Genomic DNA, 15,297 nt, shown 5'->3' on the forward strand with positions numbered 1-15,297 from the left:
TTCAACAGAAGCTAAAGCTTGTGCACGTTGGAGACTGGTGTGAGCCTGTTGTACTAGTGGAAAGACCTGATTGCATGCATCAAAAGTATCATTCCTCCTCCTCCTCCTCCCCCCTCCATCTCCTATACCTCTTTTAACAATTTAATTCATAGCAGTTTGTCTTCATGGGCTGTAATTGATCTGTCTGTGATTTAGCTCATCAGATGCTCATTAAAGAGCTTGCAGCCTTTCTTATTCATGAGGAGTGAGAGTCAGGGATCTAAAAACACTTTGTCTTTGTCTTAACTGGATTCATTCAGTATTCTGGGATTCAGGGAGGCTAATAAACTTATACGAGCTATTATTTAAAGGTGAGCTGCCAAGTGAACATGAAGGATGATCCAAGCACCACCGCTGTGCCGAGCGCTCTCCGACATTGAGTGTCAGGTGTGAGCAGCACTGGGAATTGTTGCTAAAACCCCAGCGAAATATTCCTTGCCGCTCTGCAGAGGGTGTCCTGCAATGCCCTGGCCGTATGTGATCGGATAATACAGCTTGCAGCAGAGCTCCTGGAGCTACGTCTGCAATGAAGGCAGCATTTTTATGCTAGCGATGCCAGCGGGATACGCAGAAATATTTTGTGTGTTGTATATAGAGTTTGGGCTTGACATCTGGTTTTCTTTTTTTTAAGCGCCGCTATTGTTCTGAGCTGCCGTCTGTACTCTGGCAGTGCCTGTAACGATGTGTGCTTCCCACGATGCCTGCACACACACGCTGAGAAAGTGCCTGTTGCCATTCTTTCACAAGGAGATGCTGGCAAGCTGCAAAAGAGAACAATACCCCTGGGCTGCAGAACGCGGTTTCCTCTCCCCGGTACTTTAATGAACGCTTGAGATATTTCTAAGCTGTAGGAAGAGGAGACGGGATGGATGGGTTCTCCATTCCGCTGCTTTCTGAGCCTGGCTCTGCACACCAGAGACTTCCAGAAAGACGAATAATTCTCTTCTTAAATTCAATGTTATTGAATTTGCGATGTAGTCATATGCACAGCGTCATCAAACTGGTTATGCCTTGGAGGTTTCTTAAGAGCCTGTTTGTGGTTATAATCACTGAAGTTCTCTGTTATCTTTTAAGATGGCAGTTCTGCCAGGGAGCACGTGCAGCTGGGTCCTGTGCCGGCACTGAATGTGCTGGCTTTGTGGGTGAATCCTGGGGAGCTGTGGGGCCCACAGACAGAGCCCCCCCGTGAGGGATCTCAGCCCTGGCAGGGCATGCTGCCATTCACCGACAACAGCAACTGGGAAGTCAGTTCCTATCGGGACTGGGGAATCTGTAGGAATATAAACGTTTCCTAAATACTCAGAATATTTATAAATACTGTATGTTTGTGTTTATAATTGTACATTGTGTTACCTAAACATTAATACTATGTTTTTCTTTCTTTGTAGTGTACAGAGGCCAAAAAGCATTGCTGGTACTTTGAAGGATTATATCCTACATACTATATGTAAGTAGTCATCGCTTTTGGTTTTGTGTTTTCTAGTGCTCAAGAGAGAATTAGATTCCATAGGCTCTTAGTGTGTTGTTCTTTTGCTGATTATACTTTTTCTATAGATTCTGAGACTTTTCTCTAATTTAAAAATGAAGATGCAATACACTTTCCTTTCCTTCCCTCCAGCGTCCCATCTCTTTCCTTTTCTCCTCATTAAGGAAAAGTGTACAGACTTGTTTCACCACCCAGTCCAGGTGACCTTTCCAATCAAAACCAAAATGCAACATCTTAAACATCTCTTATTTCAGAGTGCTGGAAGGAAACATAAGTAGAGCCATGTGAGGACAGTTCTCCCTTTGTTTTGAACAAGGGCAGGTAATCAGGCAGGATACCAGGAACACTTTGAAAGTAAGTTGGTTCCTGTTGTTCAGTTTAGGGAGTTGGGATGATTTGTCACCCGTGGAATAACTGTCCTTTTGATGAGTGGCACCTACATTTACATCAGGCTTGGGTGTGAACTGAATGTCAATGACCCGTAGGTGCACGAGTGAGGATCTCTCCGAGTTGCAGTCTTCTGTTTTAAATGGCCCACAGCAACAACAAAAAGGCAGAGGAAATGTGTGGGTGGGAGGTATCTTCCCTGTGGATGTGGGGTCAAAAAGGACATATGTACTAAACTTTGTCCCCGAGTTATATAACTGTATAATTGCAAACACCTGTAAATGCAAGTTTAAAAAAAAAAAAAAAAAAAAATTAAAGTGGGGTGGAGGAGTAGGGTGCAGCGTTAGGATATCTGTTCCCTGAGAAAACTTCGTTGCTGAAGGATTGGAAATTACTGTAATCCTCATGCTACCCAAGAACTTCCCTCCCTTTTCTTCTCCACCTCCACTTCATCTGCCAGAAAGGGGAGAGAAAAATGCTGGAGACAAAAGGCAGCCAGCAAGCCAGGCAAGAAACAAAGCTCACTGGAAGAATGAAATGCTGTATGGTTTAATCATCTGCGATCCTGATTATTAACTGCTTAGGAAATGTTTGTGCCCGGAACACACTGTCTTTTTTTTCAGGTGACTGAAGTGTTGAGAATTACTCATAAGTGGTTGGCCAGAACAGATGGGTGAATTTAAATAAGTTAATTTTCTTTGCATGCTAATAACAACAGGCCTTTGGTTCCACCTACATTTTATTTTGTTTTGCTGCAATGTGGGAAAGAAGCTGGGAATTTATGAAATTACTGAAATCTCACTGTACCTTGACATTCAGGAGTGTGTTACTCATCACCTCGGTGTTCTGCTTACGTTTGTGCCCACATGCTTTGGCAGCTAATTTTTGTCTCCCTTTGTATTACCAAGGGGTAGCTACTCATATACTGGGTGTTTGCTCAGACTTTTCGTGCCACAGGTAAATACATCTTGAGCCCTGCAAAAGTAAGGGGTGCAAGGGGAGGCTCACTATCTGTAGTAGATCTGATGCACGCAAGGTTACTTCCTAATTGGTTTCCTTTTGGTAACTACTTTACTGTTTTCTTTGTGTGCTGAAATGGAGTGTCTTGTAGAAAAGCAGTGTGTTTTACTTTCCAGTCTGTCAAAGAGGTTAATGGGAATTGCACACAGCTTTGAACATTGGAGGGAAGAAAGTTGTGAGCAGGGCTGTGGTGTTGGTGGGTCATTGGTTGATTTGGGAGATCTTTTAATGTGGGGGAAGAGAACAAGTTAATTGGAAGACTGTTAGAAGTAGTTGCATGTGCCTCTGGTAGTTACTGTGGCACCCTGTTGCCTGCGTCATTGCGTAAAAGCGTAGGGACTGCCAGTCTGTTGGATCGTGTGAGTAAATGGAAAAAGGAAGGGGAAAGGGTGGGATGTTTGTGCTCGGTGAGTGTGGTGGTGAGTGTCACGTTAGTGATGATGTTATTGCGATTGTGAGTTTAAGTGGTGAAGAAGAAAAACGCTGAGGAAAGACAATAAGGATGTGGGGATGGTAAAGCTCAGAGGATAGATGATGCGTGACAAGTGGAGTAATGTGGAAGGGAGGTGAGAGAGGGTATCTGAGCACACAGGAGCCCAGCAGGGTTAACGGGGGCATGCATCAAAACAACAGGAAGGTCATCGCTGTCTGCAGGCCTGGGGTTTCCTGCTCTGCTACTCCTGCAATTTCAGTGTCGGCTGCCTGCAGTAGGGGAGAGGCACAACACCAACCTCAGTACCTTAGGCTGAAGTCCTATTCCTTTGGCACTTGTTTGACACGCTTCTGAGTTAATTCAACTTGCTAATCCCACAGAAAGTTGTTCATTTTAGCACATTTGAGTCAGTGTTGAATCAGCATAGTACAGTTTTTGGTGAACACTGGTGAAATGGGAGGGAGTGAGTATTCTGCATATTGTGGGGGTGGAGGCATGAATAGGATCTTCTCCATTAGCATATGGTTAGATGTTAAATCATCTAAAGGCATAATACGTAACTTTATCTAGAGAGTGTCTTCTCTGTGCAAGTCTAGATTTGGGATGCGCTGTAGTGAAACTAGCGTGTAGTATAGGGTTTTATTTTATCTTGCAGTTTCTGGAGCAACAGTCCATACGAAGCAGATATATTTAGTCAAATGAGTTTGCAATAGATTTCATTCCGTTCCTTTCTATCGTTGGTTTCTGACAAAAGTTTTTTCTACCCAGTTAACATATGTAATCGGTCCTTTGGTCTTGAGACTATCTTTGGAGACTTCTGAAACCCAGCAATGTAATCCTTTTTAATGATTACCCTGTGATTTCAGTCCCATGCTGGCAGTATGTCATGTTTCTCTTGGAGACACTTTTTATTACAGTAAAAAGGTTGGCTTGTCAGCTCAGAAATACTGAGTCCTGTGTCTGTTCACAGATCTAGCGTGGCATGCTCAGACCAAGGCACCCCTAGACTGGCATGTCCATATGCCTTATCTCTTGTGGGTAGCACATCCTCCTAGAAGGAGCCTGCTTCTCTTTAAATTGCCCAGAGTAATAGAAATCTGAGTTGGACTGTCACATAGAATGGTTCTTTGCTTTTATTGGAAGTTTAAAGGCAAGATAGCTGAGTTAATCTTTCCTGTAAAGGCTCTACTTCAGCCATCCGAAGACAGAGATAAGACTGTGTCTGCTAAGCAAGAGGAACATGGGATAAGAAATCAGTGTGCCAAAACAAGTGTACTGGAAATTCAGCTACACTGGGGGGGTGTGGGGGGGAACCTGCAGTGATGTGGCTGTTCTTCTTTTGGAGCTTAAGGTGTTTTTAGTTTTTGATTCAATCTGTCTTCCAGTGTACATATTTTAAAAATAAAAAGTTATTAGAGTTGGGACTCAAAGCTTTCTGAAAACTTGTTGGTTATGCTTTCTGTATTAACAGCTAGGGCAAAGAATGGAGGTCTCTGTTACAGAACTAGTGATACATCTCTCTGTCCAAATACTTAATGGTATTAGTACCTTTTTAAAAATTATGTTCCAGTGAACATAATTATTCTAGACTTCATAGATCAGCAGTAAAATTTAATTCAAGCCTGTTTCTTCCAAGTATAATTCCATTTCTGAAGGCTAGGCTGAGGAGTTGATAATTTTCCAAACTTTTCTGCCTCTGCTGTGTGAATAAGATGTAACTTATTTCAGCCCAGAAGCTATCATGGAAAGCTTGCCAGGATTTTGAGATACATACATTGGTCTTCTGTTACTGATACAGAGAATTCCCAAGATTGCTCATAAGTTGCTTCACTAACCAAACTATCCATTTCTCCACGTCCTCGTTGCCTGAGTCGCAGGATATTGTCAGTTAGATACTTTCCTTCTGCTTCAGCAAAATGCTTATTTATGTGGCCTGAAAAAATAAGTAAACAAATATAAAGCAGAGAAAGGAATTAGTTATTGCAGTCTAATTCTTATCCTTTGGCAATGCAGGGAGCCGAGTTATCCCTGACTTTGCTTAAAGAATTAGATCATACATCATCTTGTGTGGATGCACGGAAAGCAATTCAGAATTAAAGCTGTCTCAACAGACTTGACTCTGATCCTCTACATGGATCCTCATCCTTCTCTCAATTAAATAAGCCAGCTCAATTTTATTCTAGATGTAGCTGAAGTGCTGATGTCTGGGGGAAGAGATGATCAAGATACTTCTCCTATGTGGCAATAGTGTGAATAATGGCAGTGAATGCATTAGATTGCAAAATGACCTCCTTGTGTAAGATACTCGGGTTGTTTTTTCCACTTTTCAGTTGGGAATGAATAGTAGAGGGAAAGCTGTCTTACATTTTGCTGCTGAGGAATAGTTTGATTAGAATGATTGTGAATGTCCCCTCATTGCAGGCTGAAGTATGTTCCCCAGGATGACTGACCAATCCCATAGGTCTTTTCTGTTTATTTTTCCTCCTGTTGTTAGGTGCCATCACATCGAAGCTTTTAAGGAGGTGATAAATTCCAGATGCTAGAACCTGCATGTTTCTAATCCTCTCCTTTCCAGGCTCCGTGGCATGTTTATGAAGCAGCACAAATGTTTTTGAGTATGAGTGGTAAGCATGTGTCCACAGCGATAGAGGTGCTGTGGCTGATGTTGCTGGGTCAGTGAAGTAGTTGCCCGCGGGGAGGGGGTTGGCAGACTTAGAGGGAGAGAAGAGTTTTGATGCTGTCCGGTACTTAGTTAACACTATTTCAGCTCATCCTGCTGGATTATTGTGCATTGAATTGTTAAATAACGTGATGTTGTAAGAGGAAAAGATAGTAACTCTGAATAGAGAATTGGAGAGGAACTCAGGTGGGAAGGGCTTTCAGGAGACCTCCAGTCCAACCTCCTGCTCGGAGTAGGGTCAGCCACGAGGTCAGCCCAGATTGCTCAAGGGTTTAACCAGTTAGGTCTTGGGAAAGCTCCAGTGAAGAAGATGGCACAACCTCTCTGGGCAACATGCTCCAATGCTTGGCTGTCCTCATGGTGGGTGATTTTTCCACATACCAAGTCAGAACCTCTTTTTGTTTCAGTTAACATCCATCATGTTTGCCCACTCTGCACCACTGGGAGGATCCTGACTCTGTCATCGTAGTAACCTCCTCCTGGGTACTAGCAAGTTGCTCTTGGATCCCTCTGAAGCCATTTTTTCCCTCGTTTGAACAAACCCAAGTCCCTCAGCCTCCCCTTACAGGGCAAGTGCTGCAGCCCCTGACCATCTTGGTGGTCCTTTGCTGAGCTTGCTCCCATTTATCAATTTCATTCTTTCTACTGGGGATACCAAAACCAAATGCGGTATTTTAGGTGTGGTCCAACAAATGCTTGGTGGAAAGTGACAGTCACTCCCCTTGAGCCACTGGTTAGGCTTCTGATGACGCAGTCCAGGATGCTGTTGGCCTTTATTGCTGCTGTGGCACGCTGCTGGCTCACGTTCAGCTTGCTGTCTACCACGACCTCTAGGGCCTTCTCAGCAGAGCTGTTCCACAGCCAGCAAGATGTTCATCCTTCCCACAAGCAAGACTTTGCATTTGGTTTTGTTCAGTTTCATGAGGTTCCTGTCGGGCCGTTCCTCCAGCCAGTCTAGATCTTTGAGTGACAGGCCTGCCCTGGAGCTCGCTGACTGATCCCTGGCTGGGTGCCATCTCCAGACTTGGTGAGAGCACTCTATCACCAGTTCCAGAAACGTGCTGGTCAACAGGACAGGTCCAGACCTCGGTGGTACTACCAGAAATTACTTTATACTCTCTAGGGTAAGTGTGGCTTGCTGACCACTGTCCTCTGAGCCCCGCCATCCAACCAGGTTTTTTTCTACCCATCTAGCTGTCCACCTGTCCAGGCTGTAATGTCTGAACTTGGGTACAGGAGTATTGAGGGACATGGTGTGGAAAGTCTTGCTGAAGTTGAGGTAAATGATGACTGCTGCTCTCCAGCTGGTCCGCAGATACCACTGCCAGTGTAGTGGTGGAAAGTTGTTTTTTTTGCTGCACTTGGTGCAGCTTCCAACTGTCACTGGTGGGTGAGGTTTGGCTTTCTTGCCATCACACCTACCTGTGTATGTGGTCATTTTTCAACTCCTCCTTGGTACCCTGTACCTGCTTCCGCCTCCTGAATACTGCCTTGTTTTCGTTGGAGCTCTGCCATGGGTTCCTTGTCTTAAGTATGTTTTGGTTGTTTACTGATGTGCTACTAGGTGAAAGACCTCCAGAAAGAAACATAGAAACTTTCTCGGGAAGAAAATGTTAACCATTGCTGCTGGCAAATGTGTGAAGAGTAGAATAAAGCTAAGGGAGTGCTGTCTTGTAAACTCGTTCTAATTTTTATGCAAAACAGAACATGAATTAATGTTAAAGGCATGTGCGGGTGGAAGTGCTGTGTTTTTAGCATGTTTCTGCCATAGAAAGTAGTTTATTGCAGACAGCTGCACATCTACACATTTATTTGATTAAATCTGTTTAATTTTTCATTTAGAATTAGTATAAGAACATGAATGCAAGCCTAAAAAAAGGAATGTTAAATAATATTCTTGACGTTTAAAACATGTTCCTGCCCTACATGGGAACAGTCAATTCTTTTTCTTATTATGGAGAATGCTGATTGTATTGTTTGTCATTTTTCATGGTTTTTTTATATAAATTTCTTGGCCTTTTCCACACATTCCATTTCTTTTGCAGATTAAGTTTTCTTGTATTTGTCACACAGCTGTATTCACCTGTGGTTTGAATGTAAGCCCTTACGTGCTTGGCGGTCAGTCTATACTAGTAACTTTGTGCATTATCAAGAATCTGCAAAATGTTCAGATGCAAACAATAAAAAAGTGATTTTTCTCTCACTGTTATCTGATTAAGATAGCTTAGAGAGCACTTCTTTGTTCAACATGTGTGTAAGAGGCTGGGAACAAAAACCCAGTCTAGACACAGGGCATGTTCACGATGAGAGCCACTTTCTGTGCCCCGCATCCTGTTGTGTTTACTGCTTTTAATTAAGTTGGCTTTCCTGATGATACACTTAGCATTCCCATTGCAATTACAGCTGCATGAAGTGTCAGCAGGTGTGTGCATAGGGCAGTAATCTAGCTGTGGATTTATTCTTCTATTTGATTTAAAGCCAGCATGGAGGGAGGGAGAGGGGAGGCAGCGTAATAGTTTTTCATGCTTCCAGGCACCTTGAATGGCTGGCAGCATACAGAAATGGAGACCTGGACTCAGGCCAGGGCCACCAGTTTAGCAGCGAGCAGCCGCAGGAAGGGCCTGTTTGCATATGTAGTTCAGCACAAGAACGTAAGTGAAGGAAGACAGCAGTAATTATCAGATCATCTGCATATAAAGGCAACAAAACCCCACCACCATTGCTCAGTCCTGCGCGGCCTTAAACAGTAATGGTACAAAGCATCGCAGCTAGCTTCAGTGGTTCATGCCCTTAAGGTGGTACATGCCTTGCTTCAAATAAGGAACTAGCTTCCCTTGGTGTTGATGGATCTGTTGAGGTTGTAGTCCTGGCTGCTGTAATCACCCAGCAGCTTGATGCCTTGCCATGTGCTTGGGTTTGCTTCGATAGATCGGTTGTCCGGTGCGCAACCTGGGGAGAATTAGGCTACCAAATTAACAAGCCACTCATCTCGCCATGAGTGAGTCCTGAAGAGGGGAGAGAGATTTAATATCTCAGCCTGCACAGGCAATCAAGCAGGTGACTGACCTAATCTGAGATTCGAAGCTCTGACCAGTTTTGGAGTTGGAGGCTGACCAGGTGTAGGCAGCTTATTCTGAGGAAAGTGAGGAGGAGAGGGCAGTCCCTGGTGTCTGGCGGAGTGCTGCCCTGAAACCAAACTCCGCTGGCAGAGGTAGAGGAGGGAACCCAGTCCCACCCCGCCTTTCATTTCCAGAGTATGCAATAACCACGGTTGTGCCTTATCATGAGTGAGCCTCAGTTTTTCCAGTTGAGGCTGTTTAACTTGAAATGCACATCCAAGCATTAACTTTTCCATGTCCCAGGCAAGAATCCCAGTGCAGGGCTGAGAATCCATTTCTGGCTTCCTGTCAGTGGGAAAGGAAGGCTCATACCTGGTTTGAGCCCCGGTGGACAGCATCAAGGAGCGCCTGACCCTGAAATCATCTTGAAGCTTCTAACCCTTTCTGGATAGAGAGACCCTGGATTAAAATTTTGAAAGACTTGGTGGCACTACTGTTGGCCATTAGTTCTTCTTGGCATTTGATCATTTCCTTGGTGAAGGAAAAGAAAAAGATTTACTATGCATTAGTATTTTAAATTGAGGTAGACACCCATCGCCCCCTGCCAGCAGGCTGCTTATCATCTCCCAGAGCTGCGATTAGATGTAATAGGGCTGCTCACCCACTGGGAGCAGCTTGAGGTATGAAGAACTAATTATCCGTGTAATAAGGGGCCTGATGATTAACTAGGAGTCCTCGTTCCTGTTGGTATTAGACATTTACAATTCTACCTCCAGAAGATTAAAACTTGCTGTACAGGTTATCCATTGTTTACCTTAAGCTATGCTGGTTCTCTGCTTCATTCTGCGAAGGAAAGGCCTGCAGCTGATGCTGAAAAATGGCTAGTTAAGGTACTGAATACAAACCACAGCAATTCTTGCTGGGTTTTGCCATAGAGGGAGCAGAGAAAATTTCTGGATGACTTTCTGGCCAGCACACGTGCGCTGGTCAGAAAGTCTCACACATGGTGAGAGATGCTGCCGTGACAGTCAACAAGGAGGGTCCCTCTGTGGTGCGGCTTTCCTCCTGGGCTCTGGGAAGAGAGGGCTGGGGTTATGGCAAGCTGTTGCGTAGTAAAAGGCTTGTAGAAGGGTCGGTTTGGTAGGAGCAACTGAGCAAATACTTCTCAGTCCATCAGAAGTGGGGGAGAGTTTATCACATTCTGCGAAGCTTTTGCACAGAGACAGTGGTTATAGGCTCCTCAACTAGAGAATAATTGAGAAACTAGGAGCAACTGGACAATTATTCAATTTTCTCAATGAACATTTCTCAATTATTCAGCTAAATAATTGAGAAAATAGGAGCAACTGAGCAAATCCTTCTCATTCTACAAGAAGTGGGGGAGGATTTACCATATTCTGTGGAGCTTCTGTGCAGAGACAGTGGTTATAGGCTCTTCAGCTAAAGAATAATTGAGAAATAATCCCTTTTTCAGTTGTTGCCTGCTCTTGTTTTTCATGTCTGTGTGGAGGATAGGAGCCAAGCATCTTGTCTCGTTGTGGGAGATTTTAGTTCTGTCAAAGCAGACAGAAATCTAATCTGAGCAAATATTGTTTCTGTCTCTGTTATTTCTACTCTGGAGAAAAAAAAATGACCTGACAGAGCCCTTTTCCTCCTTTTTGCCTTACATTTTTGTACGTAGTTAAGGGCTGGGTGATTTATCAAGTGCCTGGGTAACTGTCTCCAGTGCTCTCCTGGGTACCAGCGATGGGTTTTTACTCTCAAGTACAGATGTGCCACTGAGATCATGACTGCATTCATCTGTGAAGCAGTTACATATATATACTTACATATTTGTTATATATATTAGTTATATATTTGCCAAAATCAGACCTGAGTTTTACAAGGCACTGTTTGTGCCATGTGCTAAGAGACTGCCTTTGCTATGTATGAGAAAAGAAAGAGAAATGCTTTTGGGTAATGCAAACCTGTGGCTGCAAGTAACTGTGGTGGAACTGTGTCCCAGCTGAAAATCAGGCTGTGTACGCAGCCGGCCAAGGAGACACGACCAGCACTGAGACCAGGGCTGGGAAGCAGAAGTTGCCCGTTGCACTGCTCCACCAGCCAAAGACCTTGCCCGTGTTACTGCTCCTCAAGCAGTTGAGTGGGTGCCAGCAGAGGGATGTGGCCTTTGTGTTACCGCGTCATTCTGGAGAGAGATGAAACCCCTCTGGGACTCAGAAATAGCTACTTAGGTGGGACTCCTGAGCACAGAGTTGGACCCTGTGTTTCAGTTTCCATGTTCGGTGGGCTGCTGTAGCGAAATGGATTCCTTGGGATGACATCACCACCATGCTTGCAGCATTAAGTTCCTCCACATGCCTGGTGGTCTTCCCCATGCATGCAGTCGATAACCTGGGTCTTTCCTTACGTAGCGGTACAGGCAGCGGCTTTGCTTTGAAACCTGCTTTTTATTGAAAGATGGAAATGCACATACAGAATGGTCTGAAATGGATTGATCAGTGGTGAAACAAACCCAGTAGAAAAATAACTCCCTCTCTTTTCATTTATGTTTTACGCCTTCTATCGATCCTGTTCCTCATTGCTCACCCTTCAGGTCTAATTCTGAGTCTTGTGGCAGTGCAGTCGGGTTGAGCCCAGTGGCTTTACACCTTGTACATAGCACAGCCAAGACTCTGAGCTTCTTCAGAATTCTTTCTGCTAGTCAATTGGTGGTGGTTGCCTACTTTGTTTTTGTTTTATGGCTCATTTTATTTTTCTCTGTTCAGCACCGCTGTATCCTGGCAGTTGACTTCCAAGTGGATTAAATACTTTTTTAAAAAAAAAACAAACCAAAGAAACCAAAACTTTTTTGTCCTAGAACAAGTGAATATGTATGCACACTTCAGCTGTCTGCCTTCATCTGTTCAATGGTAGCAAATCTGAGCCTTCTGGCTTTGAGTGCTCAGCACTGAGTCTGCCTGGAGGTGACCCAGTCTCACCAGTCCATCCCTTCCAGTTCTTATGAGCACTTATGGTTCTCCTTCTGGTTTTTTGCCCATGCCAGTATTAGGACCACAGCTGCGGCTTCCATAACTTAATCTGGTGCTACTAGTCATTCCCCCCACTATCTTGCTTTTCTGTTCTTAGTTTGGGTCTACTGCAATATCCTCCTTGATTTAAACTTCTGTCTCCCTTTGGTGTCCCTCCCCTTCAGACACTGCCAGTGCTTCTTGTATTCCAGTGAATCCCAGTTTGCTTTATAGATCTTACACAGACACGTAGCAATCACCTATGACTGGCATGCAACCTTTTTTTGGAATTAAGTCAGGCTTGTCTTCAGGACACTGGTTAGAAATCATGCAGTTTACTGTTACCTGGTGGTTGTGGGTGTTTTGTGGTTCTTTCACTCTCCCATCCTCTTGCTTCTGCGTCTACAGTAGAATTTCTGCCACTACACGTGGATTAACAATTTACATTGCATTTTACTCTTCCAAAAACCATTGCTAATCAAATATCTGAAATACTAAATCAGATTTTGGCACATATGATGCAAACAGTCTGGAGAGGAAGCCTAGGAATGCTACAGCCTGCATTTCAAAGGGGTGGTGTTGATGGGGAATACCCACATTGAGTGAGGACAGGGAACACTCGGACCACTATGGCCACACAGTCTACTGAAGACTGTAATCCTTGCTTTAACTCTTTAACGTCTCCGCTTCTCAGCAAGCGCCAATCAGGGAATTATTTTTAGATGCAGTTCTTTGCTGTGCCAGCTCTGGTAAGAAGGGACTTGTTCAGCTGTGTAGATGGTGTAAATGGAGAAGAGCTTCTGGACCATTTCATTGAGCACTTATTATCCACAGAACATGTGCAAGTACGGGGTTTGTTTGTGGGGCTTGGGTCATACCGTATACCCTCACGTGAAACTTTGTGCTTTGCCTGTCCATTAAGGGAAGAAGTTCAGAGTCACGATTTAAGTGGGAACCCATACGAAAAGCTTGGTGCTGTGATCTGACAGGCAGGGTAACTTTGTCTCTGACGCAGCAGTTCCTTGATGCACTAGCAGTGCCAGTCGTTGGACAGGCAGACACATTAATTCCACTCTGCTGAATTATGAATGAAAAGATGTACCTCCTAAATCATACATCATGTTGCAGACAGTTTTCAAAGAGAGACCATATGCTTGGTGAGGTTGCAGATTAGCAAAGCAACTAGCGGATCATCTGTTATCCGCTGTAATGGGTTAAATTTTGATCAATGAAAGAAGCATTGCCCTAGGGAAATGAAGTTCTTGGGATCATCACCGATGTGTGAAAGAGGAAAACTGGCTTTAGAAGAGTCTTCTGTAGGAGATGGCTTTGGTCCAGTTCAGATTGATAGTGAGGCTCAGTCTTCTTCAGCTGGCACTGGGCACCAGCAGTCCTCCATAATGCAGAGCTAAAGCGTGAGCGTGACTTAAAGAGTATGCATACAAATTGTGTGTGTAATTGTGTGTTTTTTTAACGAACCAGGGTCTTAATTCTGCTGGGATTTGCTGTCAGGCTGTAAGAGATAGTACATCAAAGGCTTATACTTAAGCTTCTATGTTTCTCCGTTAATAAGCTGATTTTACTGTTGTCTTTCACCTAATAATAAATATGGCTCCTGTAAGTAAGTTAATTTTCTTGTAATCGGGATTGATGTTGTCAGAAGTTGTGTTGTTTTTCTTATGGTGCATTGAATTGAGAAGAGATCAGCAAAGCTCCTGCAGTACCCCTACAGCAGGATCGCAGATGGGCTGCTTGTTCTTCCAGTCTTTTTTGGTGCTGTTATCCAGTGGTGGGGAATGCAAAGAGCAGGTTGTTGCCCTGGCATCAGCCTTGATTCCAGGCACCTACATACGGGTGCCTGTGTCCATACTCGCAGGCACCTAAAATGAAGTGCCTGATTGGTTTTATGGGTAAAAAGTGAGAAGGTTACTAGTGTCAGATCCCAAAGGATTTTCCTCTGGGTGTGATACTGGTTTAGCTTCGCAGATCCACCCAGCAAGTGCAGAGCTTGTCTTTGGATGACTTCCCTCGGGAAGCTTGCTGGCTCTTAGAAAATAGAGCTTCTCTGAATCCAGCCGTGATGAGGGACGACTCCTTCCTTTGCATCATTGTTTGCAATCATCTGCGTAGGAGGCAGAACTCTTTGGCGGCCTGTTTGTTTGCCCTTCAGTGGTCTCAGGTGCTTCATAAAGATTGAGCAGTTGAGCCTTTCTGGCTTACAACCAGTACTTTAGCCCTCTTCTGCTGGAAGAAAAGCTCAGCCACTCAGACTTTAAAAATGGTGCTGACTTGTAGCCCAGACAATTTAGAAATTAAAAATAAAAAGTAAATTCAAGTACTGTGCTTCTCATGCAGATGCTGTTTTAATTTTGGTTGTTTGAAACACCATAATTATATATTTTAAAATAGCCTTTTCCCATCTCTTCTGACTCTGGAGAAAACAGATGCAAAATAAGCAGGGCAAGGGTGGACACGAGGGAGGTGTACGTGCAGCCACCCTGGGCTCTCTGTTTTATTTTAACTTTCAGTGCAAGTTAAGCTTTTGGGGCTAGATCTGGGCAATGACTTTGGAGCCAGAGGCCAACCTGGTGCGTCCGCTCCCCACCCTGCTTGTGGTCAGGTGTAGGTGTCTGGCTGACAGAGCTGGTATGTGGAGGCAGAGATAAAGCTGCTTCACATCCCTAAAATCCTTTTTCTTTTTCTTTTTTCTTTTCCTTAATTGCCTCAAGAAGGGCTTCTAGATTTACGGGCTTTGTTTTCTTTCTGCTTTTCTGGCCCAGCAAAGTCCTTACTGTGCAGCATCAGCAAAAGGGGCAAATGCCCATCGATATGGATGAGGTGCTCCAATCAAAAAGCATGTTGAAGACCAGACAGGGGCTACCGTGACCACTGGTTTAACAGAAGGCCGTGGCTGCCACCCCATTTCATAAGGGTGTTCTGTTCATGCCTTTAATGTTTGTCTTGAAAGCTCCTGTTGGGTTGATCCACTTGGGGAGCATGGAGAGGCATGCTTAATTTATCGGTCCTGATGGAACTGAAATTAATGCTAACTTGCTGAGCCTTGTCAGTAGTTTTGTGAGGTCTGGTAGCTTTGAGTATGAGTTGTTTAGGGTCCTGGCAACCTTTAAAGAAGGATGTTGGAAATGAGTCACTTTCAGGGACGGCAAAGCAGGTATTTTCTC

The 15,297-nt window shown here is 44.2% G+C and overlaps 1 protein-coding gene across 1 annotated transcript in view; it reads left to right on the forward strand.

Moving 5' to 3' along the window:
- Positions 1–15,297, forward strand: part of VOPP1 (VOPP1 WW domain binding protein) — a 65,047-nt gene that overhangs the window by 41,798 nt on the left and 7,952 nt on the right. Inside the window, exon 2 of the mRNA XM_080386112.1 lies at positions 1,428–1,486. Within this exon, the coding sequence (XP_080242238.1) occupies positions 1,428–1,486 (59 nt within the window). The remainder of the gene's footprint in view (positions 1–1,427; positions 1,487–15,297) is intronic.

Source organism: Falco punctatus (assembly GCF_963210335.1).
Source record: "Falco punctatus genome assembly, chromosome: 4".
NCBI classification, from domain to species: domain Eukaryota; kingdom Metazoa; phylum Chordata; class Aves; order Falconiformes; family Falconidae; genus Falco; species Falco punctatus.